At 47.1% G+C, this 24912-nt stretch overlaps 2 protein-coding genes across 2 annotated transcripts in view; one reads left to right on the forward strand and one right to left on the reverse strand.

Moving 5' to 3' along the window:
- The first annotated feature begins 1383 nt into the window (after positions 1-1383).
- MAP1LC3B (microtubule associated protein 1 light chain 3 beta) lies at positions 1384-10905 on the forward strand. The gene is made up of 4 exons (XM_055726413.1): positions 1384-1541; positions 4252-4307; positions 6762-6868; positions 8963-10905. The coding sequence occupies exons 1-4, from the start codon at positions 1502-1504 to the stop codon at positions 9135-9137; spliced, it is 378 nt and encodes a 125-aa protein (XP_055582388.1). The 5' UTR covers positions 1384-1501; the 3' UTR covers positions 9138-10905.
- Positions 10906-11755: 850 nt separating this feature from the next.
- ZCCHC14 (zinc finger CCHC-type containing 14) overlaps positions 11756-24912 on the reverse strand; it is a 56581-nt gene continuing 43424 nt past the window's right edge. Inside the window, exons 6-13 of the mRNA XM_005432287.4 lie at positions 24415-24509; positions 24268-24322; positions 22524-22797; positions 21077-21168; positions 19511-19638; positions 18956-19096; positions 17394-18869; positions 11756-16052 (exon numbers count right to left, since the gene is read on the reverse strand). Of these exons, the coding sequence (XP_005432344.2) occupies positions 15997-16052; positions 17394-18869; positions 18956-19096; positions 19511-19638; positions 21077-21168; positions 22524-22797; positions 24268-24322; positions 24415-24509 (2317 nt within the window). The 3' untranslated portion in view covers positions 11756-15996. The remainder of the gene's footprint in view (positions 16053-17393; positions 18870-18955; positions 19097-19510; positions 19639-21076; positions 21169-22523; positions 22798-24267; positions 24323-24414; positions 24510-24912) is intronic.

The raw sequence follows: 24912 nt of genomic DNA on the forward strand, positions 1-24912 counted from the left end.
CAGCTGCCTCATACTCGTGCCTACGTATGCTGAAGGCAAACTGAAGGCAAATTGCTGAACTTGCACCTCTGCATGGAGGCAAAGTAGCTTAAGAGTACATATTGTTGAGAGAGGACATGGTGGGACACTCCGAGGTGGCCATGGCTGTGTGTCACTGAGAGAGAGGCCTGTCAGGGTGCCCCAAGGTGGCCATGGCTGTGTGTTGCTGAAGTAGAACACGACAGGGCACTCTGAGGCAGCCATAGCTGTGCATTGCTGAGGTGGTACACTGGCAGGGTGCTCTGAGGCGGCCATGGCTGTGTCTGAGGGAGCACACAGCTGAGGTGGCCATGGCCGTGTCTGAGAGAGCACACTGCTGAGGCGGCCATGGCCGTGTCTGAGGGAGCACACTGCTGAGGCGGCCATGGCTGTGTCTGAGGGAGCACACAGCTGAGGTGGCCATGGCCGTGTCTGAGAGAGCACACTGCTGAGGCGGCCATGGCCGTGTCTGAGGGAGCACACAGCTGAGGTGGCCATGGCCGTGTCTGAGAGAGCACACTGCTGAGGTGGCCATGGCCGTGTCTGAGGGAGCACACTGCTGAGGCGGCCATGGCTGTGTCTGAGGGAGCACACAGCTGAGGTGGCCATGGCCGTGTCTCACTGAGGGAGCACACTGCTGAGAAAGCCATGGCTGTGTCTCGCTGAGGGGGCACACTGCTGAGGCGGCCATGGCTGCATGTCACTGAGGGAGCACACAGCTGAGAAAGCCATGGCCGTGTCTTGCTGAGGGGGCACACTGCTGAGAAAGCCATGGCTGTGTCTCGCTGAGGGGGCACACTGCTGAGGCGGCCATGGCCATGTCTTGCTGAGGGAGCACACAGCTGAGGTGGCCATGGCCGTGTCTGAGGGAGCACACAGCTGAGGTGGCCATGGCCGTGGCTCACTGAGGGAGCACACTGCTGAGAAAGCCATGGCTGTGTCTCGCTGAGGGGGCACACTGCTGAGGCGGCCCTGGCTGTGTCTGAGGGAGCACACAGCTGAGAAAGCTATGGCTGTCTTTCGTGGAGAGAGTACACTGTTGAGGCTGTGTGTCGCCAAGGTGGCACATGGCAGGGCACTCTGAGGCAGCCATGGCTATGTGTCGCCGAGAGGGGGGCACCTCAGGGTGCCCCAAGGCGGCCACGGCTGCGTGTCGCTGAGAGGGCACACTGCCACCGCGCTCCCAGGCGGCCAGGGCCGCACGGCGCCGGGGAGGAACGCGGCAGGGCGCGGAGGCAACCGAGGCGCGGCGGGCGGCGGGGGGAGGCGGCGGGCGGCGGGGGGAGGCGGCGGGCGGGCGGCCCTCCCCGCCACACTCAACATGTCGGCGCCGGCGCGGCCGTGCCCGCCCCGCCGTGACGCGCGGCGTCAGCTGACGGCGGAGCCGCCGGTGGCGGCGGCGGGGGGCGGGCGCCGGCACTCGGAGTTGTCCGCCGCCGCCGCGCAGAGCAGCCGCTGGGCCTGAGGCCGAGCCGCCGCCGCCATGCCCTCGGAGAAGACCTTCAAGCAGCGCCGCACCTTCGGTGAGCGCCCCGGGAAGGGACGCGGCGGGGCAGGGTCGCTGACAGGGCCCGCCGGCTGCCCCGGCCCCCCTCGGGGCCTCGTCGCTCGGCCGGCGGGCTGCGGGGGCGGCCGGTGGGGCAGGCCGGCGGCGGGGGGGGGCGGCGATGCGGGGAGGGGGCACATCTCGTTAGGCGCCGCCGAGATCCCCGGGCAGCCCAGGCCTGGGCCGGCTCCCGCTGATCGCGGGGCCCGCGGCCGGAGCGGGCCCGGCCGCCCCTGCCCGGTCGGCTGCTGGGGCCGGAGGGGAGCCGCCGCTGCTCGGGGCTGGGCCTGGCACAACCCCGGGCTGGCCGCGCTCCCCTGCGCGGCCGCGGGGCCCGGCCCGGCCCAGTGGGCCAGCTGTCGGCTGTGGGCCGGGCGTTGGGGCCAGCGGTCTTGTTCTGGGCGGGGGGAGCGAGGCGCTGGGGTGGGTGGCAGCGCTGTGCCGGGCGCTGCCTTGGGAGGGGGGCTTGGCGGGGGGAGATCGCCTCTCCGCAGCATCCATTATCGACTGCAAAATTCCCAGGAGCCTGGAAACATCACTGTGTGTTGTGTGCCAGGAGCTGGGCCTCCCTTCCCTCCCGACATACTGCTCTCCCGACGGGAGCGTTAAGCTCCCCTTGCAGCTTGGTGCTTGGCGTGGGCTGGGATGGATGCCTCCCGTCTCCCTTCGGTTGTTGAAAACTAGCAAGGCATCAAAAAGAGCTGTGTAATGATGGCTGGAGAAATGAGATTAGTCTCTTTCTAGAAGGAGCAGCCTTGATAGAGCGGTGCCAGCACTTCTTTCTGTGCTTGGGATGGGACCAGAGCGATCAAAGAGCTCAGTCTCTGTTCATGTGTGTCAGTGAGGTAGGCTGAAACGCTCTGAGGGTAACAAGAACTGGCAGCATAACCTATTTCTGTGTGAACTATAAAATCCCATACATAAAATGGAGTTGGTGGAAGATAGCGATCCAGATTTTCTTTTCCTTCTGCCTTTGGGTTGAAGTCAAGCTTCTTAGAGCTTTCTGGTATGCCCACCCTTGCCTTTGCTGTTCTGTTAAATGTAAGCTGTTCTCCACGTTGAAGCGGAGAGAATTTTGATTTAGCAGAGCCTATATTTAAGCTGCCCCTTTTCTTGGAGTCTTCCAAAACTGTTGTTGACCCCATCGCCTGTCAGCAGCCTCTGTGGCAGGTATTAAGTTCAGCTAGGACGGCAGCCAAGCAGTTGCCACTGCAACTAATGTCGTCAGAGAACAGTGTTTATCTGTGGCTGACAGAAGCCTGATTTTGAACACGCCGTATACAATAATCTCAATGATTTTTCCGGTTTATGTTCCTCCTACTCCAGGGAGTTCTGCTGAATAACGCTGTGAACAAACCTGTTTCAGTTGAAAAGTTAGTCAAATCTGTCTGTGCTTGCTAGGTTGATGGTTGGTCTTATTCACTCCCCCTATCTCCTGTGTTTCTGGTTAATCTTAAAAAGTATTTTAATTGGCTAATAATCTCTGCTCTTGAAGCGTTAATGCTGGTCTGCAAGAGGTGGCTCAGGCTGTGGGACATGAGGCAGGATGGCTTTCAGGTTCTCAGTCTCACAGTCAGGTGAAGGCTTTGCATGCTCCTTGCCTTAGTTCTGCTTGATTCACCTTCAGCTTTAAACTGTGATTCACGTGAGTTGCATTTCCTTACCGGGCTCATAAAAAGGCGCATGGACGTATTTAATGCACAGCCACTTAATATGGACTAATGGAGAGCTGAGTGATGTCATTGCTGAGTGATGGGACAGGTAGTGTGTCCTGTGTGTTAGCATAGCAGCAATGAGTTGGTGATGGGTGCTGATGTAAGCTCTTCCTCTCCCATGAGCAGCACTTCTCCCTCGGTAGATGTCTGTTAAAGCTGTGATGCAACACTAAATCTTCTCTCTGAGAGGTGTTTATAAGATGGAAATGGCCTGGAAAGCTCCCGCCCGCTGAAAAGAACTGGAGAGGTTAAAATCCAGCTCACTGAATCTGAAAGCAGGCAGGGTATAAACAGATGCAACTTCCTCTAAAAGCAACAGCGCCTGTTTACTTTGCCATGTACTTTAGCCTGGTTTATAATATCTGTGCTATTAATATTTGTGTCTGAGGAGAGGTGAACTTTATCCTGAAAACTGGCACAGAGAGCGGTGAAATGTCTAGGTACTCAAGAACTTACCGACAGCTTCTGCGACAATGGGTGCGGCATAATCAAAATAGAAAACTGTAATTCAGTAACGCTAGAGCACACGGCGTAAGCTGATGCTGCCAGGCTTTGGCTAGTTCTAGGTCTCAATTGTTGACAATTTCCTCTTCTGGGATCTGGCAAAAATAGTACAGGATATTTAGTCATTAACTTGGGTGGTGTAATTTGGTGCCATAAATTTAAGAGGTTAAACGTCTGATTTAGTGGGCAGAAATTGAGGTGTGTGTGGGGAGGAAGCTGTCTCCTTTAACACTTTCTAGGAGTCCGAAGCAGTGTAAGTGCAGTACTTGTCACCTGGGGGGAAAAAGCAAAGTATCAGCTGTCAGAGGAGAGGTTTGGCTTGTGACAGTGCTGTCCCATTCGAAAACTGCTCTGCCTGAATTTGCGGCTTTTATTAACATGCAGTCCCTCTCTTCAGTGGTGAAGAACTGAAGGTAATAACAGCATTAAGTGTGGATGTTTGAACAGACTTTTTTTAATCTCTTGCAGAGCAAAGAGTGGAAGATGTACGACTGATTCGAGATCAGCATCCAACTAAAATACCAGTAAGTCTGATTCTTTTCTTTTTTCACTTTGATTTCCAGTGTCATGTTCTTGTTAGTAGTTAGAAACCTGTAAAAAAGCTGTCCTGGTGAGACCACCAAATGAAAATTTGGCCATTCAGGGTTGTTAAGCCTGGATTTCAGAAACTTTCTCAAACTAGTAACTGGCAGTCAGCATGATAGAGCAAGGCGCTAGCTGGGGACTGAAGGAAGCAGGGTTTCCTGTGTATTGCAGTTGCTTGTTGTAACATTAAAGAAAACCACACCCTGGATGAACTCTTGAGATTCTCCTGAGTGTTCAGCTCTTTTCTTTTTCTTCAATAAAAGAAGAATCTGCAGAGGCTAACCAAGAAGAATACATGGTAACGTAGAGACAGTTACCGCTTTTGTCACCAATCTGTGCTGAGAAAGACAGCAATGCTTGCCTTCTGGGAGATGGGCATGTGCTTGAGGTCTCCAGAAATGGTGCTTGGCTGTCAAACCCCTCCACCTCACCTCCAAAGAGCAGATCAGCCCTCACCTTATCACTCTTCTTTAGCTGGTCAGCTTCGATTGCTGCCTGAATTTTTATTTTCTTTTCTTTATGGCATCCTCAAGGTTACAAATGCAAAGCAAAGCATCCTAGGAACCAAAGGGCATGGATTGTCTTCTATTGCTGATGAGTTCTTCACAACTGGTGGGCTTTGTGTGACGGCAGTCACTGCAGAAAGCAATAAATGCAACTGTCCTTATGGCCATTTGGTGGAACAGGGAAGACCTTAGGGGATCTTGAGGGGCAGAAGACAGAACTTAATTGGATGCCTCAGCCTTTGGTTCTCAGTGATGAGAGCTGATGATCCTTGTGTGTGGAAATTCTTCTGTAAACAAACTGGTGCAAGTTTGTTCAACAGAAGCAATTGTTGCCTCAGAGTCAAATAGAAACCGAAAGGTTTTCAGCTTTAGCATTTAACTACTTCATCTCGAAGCTTCTGCTGCTGTTTTACTCTGCTGTTGGGCATGGGAACAAGTAATAATTTATAGCAGAGATTTTCTGACTTTCCTGGAATGTGCAGTTTTCCCAAAAGGCTCTTTCCTAACAAACCTGTTTCCTCACAGAAGATTGCTTTTTTACCCACTTTTCACGGATCACTTAGCCATAGTCCCCAAGCTCTTTTGACCACAGATTGAAAGCCATTGATTTATAGCAAAGCTCTCATTTTAAGCCAGCCACAGACATATTGCTAGCAAAAATTCAGAGGTACACAAGCAACTTGCTGAAGATGCAGTGATGCAAACTCCCAACTATGGCAGAGGCCTGCTGGGGTCCCTGGAGGCTTGCTGTAGTTGCGTGTCCATGTCCTAGCTTGAGTCACTGCCTTGTTATCATCATTAGCGGTTCTGGATGAGATAAGATGGCAATGTCATGCTAGATGGTAGATTCCTCCTGTACTGTCGACATCTTTCATTTTGCTGTTGGAAATACTATCTATTGGTTATGGTCTACCTTTTTAAAAATGGTATTGTTTTTTTTCCAGAATGAGCCAGCATTTATTTAAACTGGTGTAAGGAAGTCTTTCTCTGATATAATTAAATTGGCTCAATATCTCTTCACCTGTGCAACTTTGGAATATCAACATAACCAGACCCCGTGAGCATGGAAATGATCCAAGTAAATGGTGTCACGTAGCTACCGTTGATTTAAAAACAACAAAAGCCACATGGCTGTGGAAAGGGAGCGCACGAATTCTGAGATCATTTCTTAAAAGCAGGAACTATATACGGTTGCTGGGCAGGGTGCTACTTAAACTGGCAAATCTGCAATTTCCTTGTGAATTAAGGAACATAACAATCTTGACGGAATTACTGGTTCCTAAGCATGCTGTCTTGAGATTAAGGAGGAGGAAATTCTCTCCTTTGAGGCTTTATACCCCTTCAGAAGTAGCTTTCTCTCATGCGTTAGAGTAGCCATGGAAGGTGAATGGAACAGCATACTAATCTGGAGGTGTAGTTGTTAGAAAGAGATGGCCTGAAACTGGACAAATTCTAGGGAAAACGGCTTGAATTTGCAGATTTCCTTAGCAGCTCAAGCCCCGAGTCAGCCACTGTAATGCGTTAGAGGGAGGTGTGCTTTATCTTTTCTTTGGTTTCCTTGTTGCTGGGTAATTCAGTGCTAGATTAAATGATTCCAGCGAATGAGCTCTTGTAAAATTGCACTGAAGCTGTGGACATGTGCTGTTAAATCCCTGTTTGCTACTTCATGCAGTTACTCTTGCAAACAGAACAAGAGGAGCACGTGAAGGTAATTGCAATTGTTCCTCTTCAGATTTGAGATAACTGCCTTCACAAATGAAGAGAAATGGAGTTTACCGTAAATGCTTGTATTTTGCTGTGTTAAAATTGGAAGGGGGAGATGAGGGCACGGACACCGCTTCTTGCCTTTCACATCTTCTGCTCCTGTCTTTTTGTGTTTCTTCTTAGGTGATCATTGAAAGGTACAAGGGAGAGAAGCAGCTTCCAGTTTTGGATAAGACCAAGTTCCTGGTGCCAGATCACGTGAACATGAGCGAGCTAATCAAAATTATCAGGTAGTACGCTGTGATTTCAGTGATTTTAGGCTGTATCAGCCTAAGACTATGATTCTTGGTTAATTCCCCACCTGGTGTATGTATTTGGGAGCTCTTTAAATGGAAAATTCATCTAACGAGCGCTTGGTCTTATCATAAGACAGCTTCGTGAGATGGTGCTTTTCCTTTGGCTTTGCCCAAAAAAACCTCCAGCCTCTGAAAAGAGCAGAGCTGTTAGTCTGCTTTCAGAAGTAACCGGTTCCCAGAGGTGTAGGAGGAAGTCTGGGGCCGTGAATCCCTGTCTAACATGGGTGCTTCTGGCCCAGGGCTCCAGTGCTTCCCGCATGGCTATTTTAGGGGTTGCCTTCTTGGTGTTCTGCCTGGGAGTCCCTCTCCGGAGTGCCTGCCTCTACCCACCCACTGCAGGGGGAGTTTGGGCTCATAGCCAGAGCTCTGAGCCGTTGCTTAGGGTTGATGTTGGCATCCTTTGATCGTGAAATGAGGTTTCCCTCAATGTTGACGTTGAGGCCTGAAAAAACACACGTTCAGACCGGTGTGTTTTTGTCCCAGCTGTTTGCACAGGCTGTGGCGTGAGCGCTGCTCTGCTCTGGTGCTTGAGCTTTGTTTACAAGGAAAGGCAAAGGGGAAATAGCCACAGAGTGGAAGTTATGTGGTTTAAAACTGTGGTCAGAAATTCTGCTAGAGGTGCATTTCTCCTGGCTTAGAAGGAGTTTTTGATTAGTAAGAGTTCTCAAGCAGTAAACTTGAAAGTTAGCAGCAAACCAGAGTTTGCTTTTGGTTGGTCACGGTGGAGCAGGGAGCTGATTTGTGGAGGCCACAAGCTGTAAAAACTGAGAGTTGTCCAGCATGTCCAAACAATTCCCTGCTTCCAAGGCTTGTACAAAAACTGTCGCAAGCAAATCCCAGCTCTTACATGTGTAAGAAAGTAAGATAGGGTTTTGGAAGCAGGAACCAGATTGTTCAAGTCTTCCAGAATTTCTCATGAACGTTAAAGGCCCTGGGCAAAAAGTTTTAATGGCAAGCTAAAGGATTTTTGCCACATTTTTTCTTTGGCTTTATTGTTAATAGATGACTTGGTACCAGCTGGACTTGGTCCTCAGCCAGTTCCTCTTGTGCATAGCAAAGCCTGTCCTTCCCAGCCCTTGGAGAGCTGCTGCCGTCTCTCAGCCTGCTGTCTCTGGAGTGATTTGAGCTTGGTTTTGGAAGGGTCCCTTTCCAGGCCTTTGCCTGGGAGGCTAAATAAATCCTGGTTTCCAGCTGCTGCTGCCCCTCAGCAGCGAGCGGAAGCGGCGGGAAGCTCTTCTATCTGTTGTTCTTTCCTTCTTTCTTTGGTTGCACCTCAACATATCCGAGCTCCTCTTGCTTGCTTGCTTTATGAAGTAGTAAGAGAGCTCCTGTCTGCAAACCTGCTTTCCAGGGGGCAGTTTAGCAGGAATATCTATTTCCCCCCAACTAAAATGAACGATCCAAGGGGAACGCCAGAGCTGGATGTTTACTGTGCCACGCTGTCTGTAAAGCCTGGCACTCTCTGCCCTTCCCATGATGCTTCTCCCGGGAGGGAGGGGAAGAGGGAGCAAGGTGCTCCAAAGGTTAAACGCAGGCTGTTACAGAGCTGGTGACAAAGTGAGTTTAAAAGGTCCGGGGCCTGCGCATGAAAGCTCAGCCCGTCCTCCCTCCCTGCCTTCACACAGGCTGCTCGAGGTCAGCCGGGGTTTGTATTTCCAGCGAGGTGCTGCGGAGCGAAGGTCCCGCAGGCCTTGGTGTTGGCTGGCTGTACAGGGACCGCCTTGGCAAGGAGTACCGCTTCCGTTTCGTTGCAGTTTAACGCCCTTCTGGAGCGTAGGGAAGTAGGGGCTTCTGTGGGGGGACCTGTCTGGCTGGGCTTAGTAGATGGATTTGGCACGACGTTGAGGTGGGAAGCAAACGCCTTCTGCAGTGGCAGGGCTGCTCTGGGTGGGGACATCTTGCTGCTGTCAGTGGTGGAGGACTTTGTTTTGCCATCTGTCCTAAAGCCTGTGTTAATGTGAGTGGAAATGCATGGTCATCACTGTCAAACTCCTTCCCCTGTCCGCTCCCCCTGCCTCCCCCCAACAGGCGACGCCTGCAGCTGAACTCCAACCAGGCGTTCTTCCTCCTGGTGAACGGACACAGCATGGTGAGCGTCTCCACACCCATATCCGAGGTGTACGAGAGCGAGAAGGACGAGGACGGGTTCCTGTACATGGTGTACGCCTCTCAGGAGACTTTCGGAGTGCAATCTTCTGTCTAAGACACGCAAGCGGCTTCTAGCCTAGGATTTTGGTTTACCCTTGGCCATCACCCCCACTCTTCCCCACACACACCCCAGGGAAAGAAACGGATGTCACCTACGCTCTCAGTACCTTAGCATAGTCTTGCTTTAGCAGGTGTCTCATCTTACCTTGCCTTGTTTGTGACTATTAAACAGTACAGACGAGCACTTCCGGCTTTGAAACCTGCTGTAATATTCCACACAGGCACATTTACATTTCTGGACCTTACGAATGGAACCCAATTGTGCATGTGACAATTGTGAATAAAGGGACACTCGATTGACTTCTAACAAGCAAACAGGCACGAGGGAGGAGCTAAAGTGTTTCCTGTGACAGTTTTCTGGAAAATCTCCCTATGATTCCTTAAAGCTTTTCTTTTTTTTCCCTTTTTTTAAAAATGGGAAGGTCTCTCATGAGAGCAAATGTGTTTTAATGTTCCAAAGCGGAGCTTTGTCTTTTGCAGCTCGATCAGACTCGTGTCAGTGCTGCAGTGAGTTAAGGCAAGTGCTTGGGGTGAGCTGGGGGAGGACAGCTCTTTTTGTCTCTGGTTTTTGTGGCACCGCAAACTTAGGCATGGTGCCGGTTTCTGAAATACTCATACCAAACATCACAGCTTTATTGTAGTTTTAGGACGTGTTTAATTGTAAAATACACACCTGGACAGGTAACATTGAAATAAAACTCCAGTCTGTTGTGAATTCCCAATCCCTGCGTGTTCAGTGAAACACCGTTGTTCATACGAGCTCGCTTCCGAAAGGTCACCCCCCTCCCTAGCCCGGAGGTTTGGCTGTTCCCCGCCCGGCAGTTTGCTGGGAGAAGGCGGTGGAGGGCCCCGCCGCGGCACAGGGGGCTGGCGGGACGCGTGCTGCCGGCCGCAGAGCGGGCAGAGACACGAGCAGTGCCCACATGGCTCGCGGTCCCCGGAGCGCCGCTCGCCCTCTCCGGCTGCTCGGCAGGGCGGGTGCGTTCGAGCCCTCCGAAGCGAGCGGGCAAACGGCTTTGTTGTATACTCGCCTCCGTGCCGAATGCTGGACTCGGACACGCCACTGGAATTACCAACCCACACTGCCTACCCAGTCTGTCACTCGTTTTGCATGTTACCACCGAGGGGGGGTCAGGGAGAACCGCTCTTAGAAGCATCTCACGCCCAGGAGTTGCTGTCAAGAGTTGACGAACAAATTATTATTTTTTTTTTTTCCATCGCTGAAGTCTCCTGCCACGTGCACGGGGTTTGGAAGATCTTGGTGTTACTTACTACTGTCCTGAGCAGGGAGGCAGCCTGTGCAGAGGAAAGGTATCTCGTAGGACGTGTGTTTTTCCTCTAGAGTCGTTGTCAAGTGAAGCGTAGCAGGATGAGATTACTCTTGTATATTATGTGTCTGTGAACTAACTACATCTGTTACTGGAAGCTAACTTACTATCATGGGGGGAAAAAGAAGCAATACTACTGCATCTTGGCACTCTAGCTCAATAAGGTGTACAATTTGTACCTATTTACACCTCTTTGCATGCATCTCGTTCACAATGCTTACTTCAGATTTTTTATTGTTCTTTGTGTTTTTACTCCAACGTAAACTTTTAAGTGCAGCTTGTTCTATGTTTAGTTTTGTTTGTGTAAGGAATTGTTTAACTCATAATTGACAACCATACTTGTAATTACAACGTGATTGACTGATATTCCTGTACAAATGTTGCTTTTTTAAAATTAATACAGTGCTGGTATGGATGGATTACATCCCAACTTAATTATGGCTTGTGTGGTTATTTCTAGACGGTTTTCTTAAACAGCATCTCTGTAGGGAGAAGCACAGAAGCTCTTCCACCTGCATCAGGTCACACAAGGTGCTGAACTGGGTCCTGCGGACCATGACCAGTCGTGACCAGCACCGAGGGAGCTGCTGCCCTCTGTGAGGAGGAATCTCCCCTGTGATCACCCTGTAGAGCAGTTCTGCTCTGCAGACGGGTACGGATTGGGGCGTGGGTTTCCACGTCCCCCTTGTCTTCCCCCTGCTGCTCGACTCTCTCCCTCACGGCTTCAGAATCCCGATGCTCTCGCGAGCAGGACTCCGCTCGTCCGCAACAACTGGCCGCAGGAGGATGAAGGATGCAGCAGGCTGGTGATGCCCTTTGCTTACCCCAGCCTGCCCTCCCTCTGCAGTACAGCCTGTGCGAGGGGCAGGCTGAGGTGGCAGAGCAGAGCCCAGAGGCTCGGCTGCTGCCTCCCTGCGGAACGGGGCGCAACGCTTCCCTCCTCATCCTCTCCCCACCCCCTCTGCTGTGGGATGGGGTACAGGCTCGGGCAGGCAGCTGGAGTCGGGCCGCGGCCGCCCTTGGGAGCGGAGAGCAAGCGCAAAGCCTTTCAGAGCAGCTCGGCTTCCTCGGCTCAGCCGGGGCCGAGTCAAGGAGAGGAGAGCGATGGCAAGCACGGCAGTAGATCTGGGATTCACCAGCAGATGTCTGTGGGTGGAGAGACAGCAAAAGTAATAAAAGGAATTAAAAGAGGAAAAAAAAAAAAAATCTCTGGTCACTGCCAAGCTGGAGGAGCCCCCACACAGATGAAGCCCCTTTAAATTAAAAAAAATAAAATAAAAAAGGATTCAGTTTTACTCTTTATTTTCCATACATTAAATTTACTCAGATAAAAACATTCTAAAAATGTACAATTTTAACAAAGTATAATAAAACATAAAAATCCCAATACCAGAATACTTGACATTTACAATTCAAAATCAAATTAGCTGAATATTAAATATTTACAAAACTATTTAAAATATTTATAAAGTTACATGCACAATTTGTAATACTAGAATTGACCGAAGTAAAAGAAATGGCTCAAATGGAGCAGGAGTTTCCTTCATTCCTAGTGGAAAGTTATGTCCAAGAGAAGCTGTTAATCTGCACTTGAAAACACACAGGATTTGCTTTCTGCTTCAGTACCAACACGTTTCTTGCTTACGTAAGAAAAATTTTAAGAGAGCAAACGGGTAGTTCCAAGGGTTTATTACAAGAGGTGTCGGTGGGCAGGGGTGGTGGGCAGGGTTACTGGGGCCTCCACCAGCAAAAGTGTTTTCTAGACTCCTGCGAGCGCTCGGTTCCATGGATTTCTGTCCAGGTTTGCCCACACCCATCTCATTTAACAGGCTTTCTAGACTACCCCGAATCCACAGCTCCCGCGTGTCCGTGACCTCCAGTAAACAGACGGCTCACCCCTCTGCGGGGGTTTGGATGATGTCATTTCTATTTTTGGGAAGGAGTGTTGCTCTGCCGAATACCACAGGCTACGTTGAATTTTTGAGTACCTTCACCCTGAAGCTTGCCAGCGAGAAATTGCATGAAACAGAACTGTGGGTAATGGTAAAAGCTCCGGCGTCAGACCGTCGTTTTCGGAAGCCTGGCGCTATATTTGCCAAGGTTTAACGACCGGGGTATGAAAAAGTTTCACAAAAAGTGGAGTGGAGGAGCGTGACATGCCGTTTTAAGGAGAGCTATCACGTAACTCTCCGATCGATGCCTCGCTTGCTAAAAGGAGGCTTCCCTCTTCACTCTCCCGCTGTTTAGTGTCGAGGCTGGCATATTTATTAATGCTTAATTTGCGGGCTGCCAGCGTGAGGAGGAGTTTGCTGGGAATTCCATCCTATTTTGAGTATTTCCATCACCAACACTCCCAAATGGAAAACACTTCTGGAAAAAAGAGAAAACATGTCGCTCACTCCCCCGAGGGAAGACTCATCGCTAACTTCTCCGTGCCCTCTCAGAGAGATGACTTGGGATTCCCTTCTGTCTTACATTTAAAAATCGTTTCTATGCCACAGTGAAATCCATTTTGAGAACTAATTCTTTTTATACTTTTAGGACAAAGATAGGAATAAATAGCATTCTTTGAAATCTCCATCTTTCAATGTATAAAAATAGGTTTTGAGAACTGGTTCTTTCAGCCGGGGAAGCTGGAACTACTATTCTAACACAAGCTGCCTTGCTTTTTGGGGGTAAGAAGATGGATTTGTGCCTTTAAAAAGAGATTGAGGATTGTTTTACAGAACTAAGTGCTCTGTTCGGACTCACCACCTTTGGTTGTTCTGGTACAAAGTGAACAGCATTGGCCAGCAGATCTGAGGCCACAACTTGCCCTGACCTAGGGAAGGGCTCTGCAATTGCTGCTGGCTCATCAAACATTTCTCTATTCCACTCGTGTTGCTTTAAGGATTCTGAATTTGAACTTATTCTAAAACTCAAGACTTCTGAATTTGAACTTATTCTAAAACCAGACTTCACCATTTAAAAACATTACCTAGAAGTACACATAAGCCACTTTAAGAAACATCAGCCTTAACTTTACATAAAGGAAACAATCCCAAAGAAAGCTCTGAAGAAAGGAATGGAACAGTTTGCCAGACAGAAGTTCGGTTTTACAGTCCTTTTGTTACGGTTTCGACTCGGTGATGAGTATTAGACGAGACCGTGTGCCAGCCTTGGGTATTAAAAGAAAATTCAACTAGTACAGATATTATTTTTTTCTGTTGATTTTTGCTATTTTGAGAGGGTTTTTAACACTGTGTTGAAATACAGTTTATTTAAATACAATTCAGTTTTAAAATATCATTTTAAAAAAGTGAAAAAACCCCAACCGTTACGGTTTGGCTTTCAGCACATGTTCCAGGCCACTGGAGAGACCCTCAAAGCTGTAAATAGTAAACATCGTCACCAAAAACTGCGTTTCCTTCACAGTAATACAGCGTGACAGATTGTTCCTACCATTGTCTCAAGCTCATTAAGGCAAAGTAAATTGCATTGTCAGTTTTCATCACTTTAGTGTTGTAGGTTCTGGAGGTTGTTCACTAGAATGCAGGTAACCTCTGCAAGCGCGGGCAGAGCAAACAGAAGCATTTCAACAGCGTGTGCAATGCTGCGGGTAGTGTGAGCTGGGCTCGGAATACACACATCAGGTTTATTTTTTTTTTTTCATTGCATAGGCGTAAAAATTACTTTTTTTTTTTTTTTTTTTTTCTTTTTAGACCAAGCGTTACACAAATTTAGATTTTGGTTTCCACAAAGCCAAATCCGCTCTGAGCTGCAGATCACTGCCTGGACCGAGTCTGGTTTGTGGCCATCTCACGCTGCCGTGCCTCGCCGGTGATGCTCACTCACCCTGCCTGCCTCCCCGCCGAGGCTGCCGACCCCCCAGCCCCAAAAGCGGGACTGAAGGATGGCCCAGGGGGTTTCTTCCCTGCGAACATGGCCCAGGAAGCTCTCAGCTGTCAAGCTACCGCGTCACCCCCTCACGCTGACGTTTCATGGCTACGGCCTGATCTCCTGGGGGCAGCTCTGCACCACTTCAACAGCCCTTTCGCTTCCAAGCGAAAGTCAGCTGTGCCACTACCAATACTGCGCATCCTGGTGTGGTTTAAATTGGTGTAAGAAATACCTCCAAGTGTAAACAAGGCTTCAGACTTCAAATTACAGTATGCAAATATCTCTATGTCAGACATTTTAAAGAGAAGGCCTCACCCATTTAATGCCATCAAATTCCTCGGGTGAGCCATGAGGATTAGTATCTTCTTTCAACCAGACAGGACCAAACCGTTTCAAATTAGCAGTTCCAGATTCGTTTGGCTCCCTCTCAAGTCCTAATTTAGATTTGTCACCCACAAGTTATGTATGCTAAGTAGTTAACACCAAAGCTAGTCATCTACAATCTATTGCAACGAAGGAGGCTGACAATAAATCCTTCAAAGTCTTGATAATAATGAAGTTTACTACCTTTTACATGTTTTACTTCTACCACTTCTGAATCCTGTAGCAAAAGCCTTGGGGTAGGAGTCAAAGGTTTTTCTTTTCAATATAAAGTAACGCAAAAGCTTACAAACTCTGCTGCCAGAGTTGTTGGGGGTTTTTTAGGATGGTTTAAAATTCATTTACAAAAGCAGAATAATAAGGTTTCTGTGAAAGAGACCTATATACAGTAACAGGACGTAAAGGTTGTTTTGTGTATTACAGGAAAATATCCTTGAAGCCTTTATGGCTCTAGAGTCTCTGGGACTTGGACCCTTGGAAACTAAGTTTATTCCACTGCCGGGAACCCAGCACTATCTAGTAATAAGTGAGACAATGAAGCACAAGTTTGTTTCCAGAAGGAACTGAAACTGCCATGTGTGTTCTTTTGGAAGGGAAAGGAGAGACTTACTTAAGATTTTTATTGTGTAGTTAAGTCACATAGCCTGCTGGTGCCAATTTTTAAAAGTTGGAACTTCTTTGCCTCTTGCACTGGTCTCAGAGTGACACTGTCTGCTAAAAGTGCAGAAAGCTTGAAGAGTTTTACATTCTTCTGTAGTGCAATCCTTAAAAATCCCAGAGATTAGTGCCTGATCACTTTTGAAAAAAAGTAGACATTTTACCTAGCCCAGGGGTGCCAAAGTCCTTCTGGCGAACGGCCACTCCTGCCTTCAGCCTCCAGCTTCCACTTCAGAATGTAGCTGCCCTGGAGTTAGACATTTCCCCTTAGAAAGTCCACATATGGCAACATTCTCCAGTAAAAAATGTACACTGGATATTGTACTTGCAACAGAAAATGCAGCTGGCCAGCTCCACCATCCATCCGGTACGCATCGGTCCTATGACACGTAGTCAGAAGTTTCAACAACAAGATCCAAGCTTGAATTTGGCAATCAAAAATGGGTTTGATGCACCCCTAAGCTAGATTTTCTACCTAGTCTAATAAAGTAAAGCACCTTTGGATTAAAAAATACATTAAGCTTAACAGCAACTGGACGTCTCAGTTTTGTATTTCAATCTCCTTCTGTCTCCATGGCTTACAGTATTTTCTTGCCAGATGATAAAATATCAGTCTGTGGAGTCAAGACTTTCAGAGGGAGGAGCGTATTTCAGCCTAAACGTACCTGGGGGAGAGGAAACAGGAGAGTTAATCTCACACCCGTTACATCTCAGAACCTTCTAAAAGAACCGACTTCTTACTGGCCACGTAGCGCAACGTTACAGCGTAACACCAGCTTGCAGCGCTGCAGTGAAGCTGCAGGGGAGGCCAACAAGCATGTGTCTGCAGCTGGCCGAAACGAAAATCAAAGCATAGTTTTACATCGGAAAAGTCACCGGCTTAGATGTACTTTTAGGGCTGGCAAAAATTTGTTGGGGATCTTTTCAATGGAAATTGCATTAATGAAATGAAGTTCAGCTTCAAAAGACAGCAGATTACATTTCTGAAGTTCTCTGAATTCGGACTGACAAGGAAGTGTCACTTCTTCCCTGCTGGCCACTATCAACCACAGAAACTCCACTAATTATTTACATTTTAGCACTGCTGTAAATTGCTGCCTCAGAACCAGTCACTTGCTAATTCATAGAGCTCAAATACCCGAGACCTCATCTGCACCGTATAAAAATGAACACAGACATACGCTATAGACAAGACACAATGTAAACCAGAACACCTCACTGCTGTCCGCGCCAGTCAAAAGGTTGTATTTAATATTTTAAGCCTACACCACACGCAAATTATCTCAATTATCTCAACACAATATGTTAATCAATCAAAAGAAAAATGGAAATGGGACTAGAAAGTGCTCTCGGTAAAGCAACATTTTTCTCTTAGTTGTTTCCCTCCTGGAATTAAGGATTTCAACTCTCTCCTGGAGCAGCCTGTGCTGCAACTGTGTAAGCAACATGCCCTACAAAATAATTACAGCAGCAAACACGGGACCTTCGAGGGCACGTGAACAGTAATTCTTCGTTTAGGTTCCTATTTTGGGGAAGAAGAGAAAGGGGGAACGGAGATGTTCAGTTTGTAAATGTCCAGGGGAGCTTGCAATTATAACCAAAGACGACCCTGGATGACGGGGGGTATAAGCAGCACCAACAATCCTGCTGCGGTTTGTCCACAGAAGCTCCCCCCCCTCCCCTGAAACCAGCCCCAGCCCCACAGAGCTCCCGGGGCTGACCCAGAGCCCTCCCTGGGCCCTGCCCTCCTGTCGGGTACGCACACAACTTCAGTTTCAACTTTTGCAAACATAGCTCAAACCCACCAGCCTTCACGAATTAGATTTTTTGATGCAAGTCAGCAATTAAAAAGGTACGGCACTGCTGTCACAGAATCATGTAGGTTGGAAGAGACCCTGAAGATCATCGAGTCGAACCCAAACCCAGCACCGCACGCAGCCATTCCCCGCGGGTCAATGCGGTGCCCTGCAAGCCATGTCCTGCCTCAGTCCCCCCCCTGCTTTTACCTTGTCGATTGAAATCCATCGGAGGCTGTTTGCAGTCCTGAGCTCTGTGACCACTGGCCCCGCAGTTGTAACAGGAGAGATTCCCATTTTTTTTGTGACTCGAACCATTGCTGTTTCCCATCATTCCCTGTGCCTGATACACCCCTGCCGTCCCTGCCATAAAGTTCTGCATCGGCGGTACCGCAAACGTCGACTGCCCGGTCATTACGGAGTCCGGTGCTATACCGCTGTTGTAAGCGGTGTGCACCACCGGGAAAGTCGTGCTGCTGTTGTACTGCTGCGTGTTGATGTAGCCGTTACTACACAAAGGGTTGAAGGGCAGAAATGGAAAAGTAAACATGGAAGGTCCTGAAAACGGGTGCTGAAAATAGTTAGCGTAGCTGACGGTCATACCACTCGAACCACAGTTCCCGCTACACCCGCAGGAGCTGCACACCATGCAGCCGGGCGGCTGCGGCTGCTGCTGCTGCTGGTGGTGATGGTGGTGATGGTTCTGGTTTGGTACTGGGATGCTCCCTGCGGATCCGCTGCTGCTGCTGCTGCTGCTACTGCTGCTGCTGCTGCTGCTGCTGTAGAAGTTGTTCTCGGCAACAGATGAGAGTGTGGGGCTGGAGCTGGGCGCGGGGCAGCTGGGCAGATTCGCCATGGTTGCAAATGACGTGGAGGGGTGGCTGCTGGAGGAGGCTGCATTACTGTTTGCGCAGAAGCTGCCTTGCATTGGCGCCACTGGCACACTGCTCATTGCAGAAAAGGCAACTTTGGTGTTGGCTGTGTACAGAGCAGTCCGAGGATTTATTATTGCAGGGGACACCGTTATTTGCATATTACTGGAGCAGGAAGTCTGTCCGGCAATGGCAGAATCAGTAGGAAGAGACGAGGACACCAGGAGTTTGATGGGTGGACGAGCCACATGGAAGACTGTGCTGGATGTTACAGTGGCAGCAGTACTTGTTTCTACTATTAATCCTGGCTGCTGAGCTGTTTTTATCACTCTGTCCAGAGTCGAAGCGTGCACGACTTTGGTTCGAGGACCAAAGTTAATAGTAGACGTGGGTGAGCTGTTCTCAGCAGCCCCTGACAGCACTTGCAAGGGCTGGTGGGGAGAAGATGCAGACATCACATCCACCACTGCATTTCCAAAGCTCTTTTCCATTTTTATGCTGCCCCTAGGTCCAGAGGAAACTTTATTTCTTTCTTCTAAAGATAAAAGAGAATGCATAGACGATGAAAGTAGCTTCATGTCTGCATTGCCACGGTCTGATTTATGCACTGAATTTAGCATCCGAATGGGGGTGATATGAGTAGAGGCCGCTGACATCATTTGCATTGGCAGAGCATGGTGGCCGGACGGATTGGAGCCTGCGTCATTTTGCACTGGCAAGACCTGAGCCGTGGGTCTGGCAGAGCTCGAAGTGAAATGATTCAGTAACATCACCGGCTTCTCCTTTTCTGAACCGTCTAAGTGAATCTCCAAACCTAGGGACAGAAACATCTATAAATACAACTGCTTTGCTAGACAAAGCCAGGCAACACAGGCACCCTCTCTGATTGTTTCTGCTTACGTCTCTCGTTCTCCTCGGCGCTGTCCGAGCTCTCTTCCCTTGTCTGGATCCCCATGGGGCTGGAAGAGGAGCTGGAGTACTCGGAAGAACTGCCCTCCCGGGGCAGTGGGTGGGCTGGCTGATCCACATCCACTCGCAGCTCTGCAGATAAAGGGTGTGCAGGCGATCAGGGAACCAAAACAAGACTGGAAACACCTACTTTACAGGACCTAATTACAACTGTTTCATGACACCATCTAATTTACAGCGATGCTCAAGATTTACAGAGATACACATGGGCTAAGAAGCAGGAGCCTGGAGGCGTAACAGTCGCTGGCTGACTAACTAGTACAGCTAGCCATTCCCAGGGAAGCCACGGAGAGGAAACTACTTTTTATTGCATTCCACAGACACAGGAATCTGACTTCTTGATTGCTCCCTATTAAGCCAATGACGTTTTGGAAGATAAAGCTTACGACAGGTTGGTGAAAAAGCAGTATAAGAACAAGCTTGCTCTTGTGCAAGGACATATTCAGCCCCGAGAGCACAGCAGTGTCCTCTGCCCCTCTTTCTTACCTGCAGCATGGTTGCCACGAATACTCTGGATAGGCCCTACATGCGTAGTAGGGGGAACCCTTGCCACACCGCTGCTGGTAACCGAAGAAGGTGTTGTGGGGTTTAGGCATCGCTTCTCCGATTTTTCTCTACAGGGTGATGGAGAAACATATGGAGAAACAGAAACTGGCTAAAGCACAACAGATAAATCAATTTCTGAATGGAACTGAAGCAGACCAAGCCCACTACATAATCCACTAAATGTTATGCTAATTTCAAATGGAAGCATTTGGAAATCACATCGATCTTGACCACAGCTTCTTGCCAGCAGTTACATTTGGACTATTTGCCATCTGATCACAGTACCGATGCTCTTCTTTGTACAAGGTAAAGCATCACCCAATGGTGACTAAAATTCTATCACACATTATGTAAGCACACCCCAAACCTAGCCATGCACACTGAAACCAAAGGGAAGCCAAATGCAGTTCAAAGTTTTCATTTTGCAAACGCAGTCTGGAAAAACTAAGACTAATGAAAAATGCTGTCAAGGCACTTTGATAAATGGGCATGGGTTTGGATTTTTTAATTGCTTTTTAAGTAACTGCAGTAGCTTCAGAATGAACATTTCCCTTGAAGCGGAGATATAAAAAATAGGACAATCTGTTGCCTCAGTTTCCCCAAAGGGCTATTGATACTGCACATAGCACTGGCCCTCTTTATGTCACCGTTGCCACGTAAAGCTGCGATCCTCCCGAGACCTGGGTTACCTGCAACAGCCCTGACTATCAGTGGTTTGTCCCCAGACAAAGTTAGGAGTCCAGATCCTGTATGGGCATCATCTGGCAACCCACATCCCAGCTCCAGCAGTCAGCAGAGGCCTGAGCAGCTGGAGCTGCCATGGCTGGCTTGGGTCACCGTGGGACGCCAAGGAGGCTCTCAGAGTAGCTGTGCTCCATCCGCATTGACTGGAAGCCAAAAAATCATCAGGTCTTACGAAGAAAAAAGCCCTGCTGGGCATCCTGACCTGCTGTGTGCATCGCCTGAGCTTGCAAACCCTACAGCTCAGTGGCTTGCTAGCCCAATTCCCTCCTACCCCATGCATCTCAGAGGCAGTAAACCCAAATCTAAATGGGCTTTGCATACCTGTTTTACAATACTTATTATACAAGTATTATATGCAAATAATATAACCTAAGCAAAAACATGTCTCTCTTGTAAATTATTTTTAAAATATTCCCCTCCTTAGAAGAGTTGTCAACATGAAAGGTGAAGACAGGCATTCATGTTATGACTGGGTTGCCACATCTTTTTAAAATGGAATTCATAAATTCTTTACATTTAGTTATCCTTACCACAACCCTGAACAGGCAACACTAAACCAGCAAGTACTAAATACTTTCTAGTAAGCCCCCATTTCAGGAGCTTTTCAAATTAACTCACACAACCGCAGAGGACGGGAGATAAGCATTATCCATATTTACAGGTGGCAATCCTGGTAGGTTTACGGTCTGGAAAGCAAAGACCATTGTAAAACCTGCATTAAATACCTTATGACCTTAAAACAATGGTTTCCCCCGAACTTACTTCTCCAACTCCAGCTGGGTCTTGAGCTTCTTCTTTGCGCCCATGGTGAGGGACTCAAACTTATTCAGATCTTCCTCAGTAAGACTCAGAAACTTGTAAAGAAAAACATTCATGCTTAGTTTTACAGCCTGAAATACACTTATTTACATTTTCAGTAAAGATCAATTCTGAAAGGCAACTTTAAAGCCATTTTTAAATCATATATTAATTCAAAGACACTCTCTACTCCCGTTTTAAACTATAAAATCAGTGTAGAATAAAAGTGTGAAGGACTTTAAGAAAGAACATCTGTAGGTTGAATTTAATTAGGCAAGTGTTTATATGAACTATTCACAACAAAAATGAAGTAATTAATGTATATATTAAAAGAGCTTTGTGCTATAAATGAGTTTAAGATCTGTTTCTCTTAAAAAACCCCTCTAGTTTTCCTAGTTGTGTCATTTAACACAGCAATCAATATGCACTCACCTCGTCAGTTTAACTGGGAAACATGCTTCAAAATTAAATTTTATAATAAAATATAGACATAGAATATGAAAATAAAATATATACCTGTATAATATAATGTAATGAAAGTTAAAGCCAGCGAAGTATGCCTAATAATGTATGCTTTTTAAAAACACACTAGAGTGTGCACAGTTTTGCTACTTTATTAAAGAAAAAAAACACTATCTATTTCCCCTCACATAATAAAGACAATCAAATCAGAAGACTCTGGTAACAGATTGTAATTAAACACACACAATACACCACGACCAGCACAAAGCCATCCCAATTTAGACTAAATTAGTCCACTGGAGGGCGTTCAAGGCTAAAAAACAGTGAAAGGACATGAATTCTACAGATGGAGCCGAGTAAATGCTGTAGAAGTATTCCAGACAGATAAAATCCAGCACACATAGGTATCATTCGTCACATTTACTATGCATATAGTAATACCTAAACGATTATTTCTGCAGAAAACAAACCCCTCATGTTCACTTGCAGGTACGTGCACATGCTAATGTTCATGTCAGAAGTCTCCGTGTATTTCTTTTTTAAAATATAGAGAACGAGTATTTTGGGAGAAAAATCGATCAAGAAGAAGAAATTAAAAAAAAAAAAAAATCAACAAATTTCAGTTATCTACTGCACATTAAAGGGGTGAACAGGGAGCCAACGCAGAGCTCCTAAGACAGCAGGGAAGCTGGATCTTCAAGCATTCGGTGAAGAATTCTGAAAACAGGCGGCAGCTGTTGAACAGCCCAGGCCACGGACACAGCACAGATTGAAAATAGAAAGAAGGTTTTCATCCAAATATTATTGCTTCAAGAGAGTGCAGACCTTCACAGCATTTGCCAAGGAGTTCTGCAGTTCTCAATGCAGATGTTTGCAGCCTCTCTCTCGGCGCTAGAGAATATAGGGATGATTTAAAAGCTGGCTCCCTTTGCTTAATCTACTGCCCTACCTTCTCCATCGTGAGCTGTTTGAAGACAGGATAATATTTGTGCAACCGCAGTTTCCTGAGCCAGTCTAAGATCCCATTCTGCTCCTGTGTCTGAGGGGTCTGTGGACTGGAAGACATTAACATGGGTGAAGAAGAGGTGTCCATCTGGGTGCGATAGGCCAGCGATGAGCCAGTACCTCCTGCGTGGGAACAGTGGGGTAGTGCAACAGGAGCAGCAGCCGAGTGCTGAACATGATTCTGAGAAGACTGAATGCCAGCCACTCCACATATAGGTCTGCAAAATAGGAACAGAATTCGACTGAGCACATTGAATCTGTGTCACCCAGAGTTCAGCTGCTACAGCCATACAAATCCACCACTTCCAGCATTTCTGGGAAAACCTGCACTGTTTGATGCAAGTTACAGATTTGTACTTATGCTGTTCAATAGCACGATAAAAAAACGTGCCATTTACGGCAAAGTGTAAGCCCTACCTTCAGCTTAAGCAGAGATTTCCTTCTACAACCACAGATAATATACGTTCTACTACCTCTCTGTGACTTACAAAAGGTTTAGAGAGAATGGCCATGGTTCAGCTCTGCATTATTTAAAAGAAGAAAAGAAGCCCAAATATAACCTCGTGGATGTGGAAGTGGCAAAATAACCCACAATACCGTCTCCTTGGACAGTTCTGGGTTTTGTTGGAGAAAATGAAAATTGCGTCCTAAGAGAATGAGTTCTGAATTTGTTAAATCCTAACACAAGGCAAGAGCATTTCTTTCCTGCTTTTCCTAAGGCTGACTTCTACCTTCCTTGGAAGAGGTTTCCTTCCTCCCTCTGAAAGGCAAACCCCTGCTGTACAAGGAAACATTCAAATATGCTGTAGAGAGAAAAAAACACTTTCAGAGATGCTCTAGTCTCCCTTTGCCCATGAAGACTTATACTAGGGATGCCCAGATCTGTGCCTACAATTCGGATGAACATTATTCCTTTTAAGTATGTGCTTGAGACCATTACGACTTCTGCAGTAAGCAGCAGATCACAAAGCAGTCATCCATCACAACAGCCCAACATTGATGCGCTGATGTCAATTAGTAGCTTTACACATTTTCAGAAATGCTGCTTGGAACTGGTGCTCATGGGTTTTACTGCCAGCAGGAACACTGGCATCATCCCACCTCATCTCCCATATAACGTGGGTCAAAAGGTTGCCCTAAATTCTTCCCTGAACATACACATTTCTTAGAGGACAAGACAGCCACTGCTGATGTCATAACCACCAATGGCAAGAGATTCAGTCACTATGCTTAAAAGTTTGGTCCTATGGTAATTACATTTTATATCCTTTATTTCTGAAGCTGAAGTTGAATTCCATCTTCCATTTCCAGTAATTATCTCACATTATATTTTGACTTGCAAACTGTCTGCTACCTAAGTTTCGTTGTCTTTGCAACAGACTCACTGCAAACCTCTTCTTCAAGCAATTACCTATAGCAAGCTTCTGCAGTTACTATTATAATATGTTTTCTTAAAGCACGTAAAGAATGAAGAAATGACAACCCTAGTAGTAGTGCCTTACAGCAATATTCTTACCACTTGTCTGTTTTGGGCTGACCGCACACTAAGGCTAGAATTTCTTAAAATCTTCCACAGAGGAATATGAAAGGGTAGACACAAATAAACCCCCAAGGGGAGACACATAATTACATGTGTAATGGGGTTTTACAACTAACCAGAACAAACGTAAATAAAATAAATATTTCACCTTCCAGATGTTCCCAGCGTAGTTCCTACTTTATAAAGGGAGGGGTTGCCAGGATCTAAAAACAGGGAAGAGAAGTTACAAATGCCACCAGTTTATGAAATGTACATCAGTACAAAAAATTAATTTAAAAAATTTATATAAACTTACTTGCACTCTGAAGTTGCTGTGAAGGAGAGGAAGTGCTGAAGAACTTTCTAACGTGGTCGTTTTTCACCACATGGGAAGGTAATGGTGCCAAATACCTGCACGTTCATCAAAAGCAAACAACCCCCCCCCCCAATTCCATTACATTTGATTTGCAGCTCGCTCTGCAAGCATGATTGTAGACTGTACATGAAACTTACACACTGAATTCAAAATTTTGAAACTAAAACATAAAAAGCCTTTCAAATTAACAACATCATATAATTCTGAATCAAACTAGACTTGAAATGTGCAGATATTCTTATCCTTAATACTACTTAAACAGGTTACTGTTGTGTTGCTTTCACTCTATTCAGTGTTTCAGTAAAGATGCTTAATTTAGGAGCACTGAGCACTTGTAAGGCAGAAAATATTCAAATATGAACTTGAAAAATTCCTTTCAAATTCACAGACCTGAAGACCATAAAATATAGATGTATCTGCTATTTAATTTTCTCCTCT

Source organism: Falco cherrug, chromosome 14, assembly GCF_023634085.1.
Source record: "Falco cherrug isolate bFalChe1 chromosome 14, bFalChe1.pri, whole genome shotgun sequence".
In the NCBI taxonomy this organism is placed as follows: domain Eukaryota; kingdom Metazoa; phylum Chordata; class Aves; order Falconiformes; family Falconidae; genus Falco; species Falco cherrug.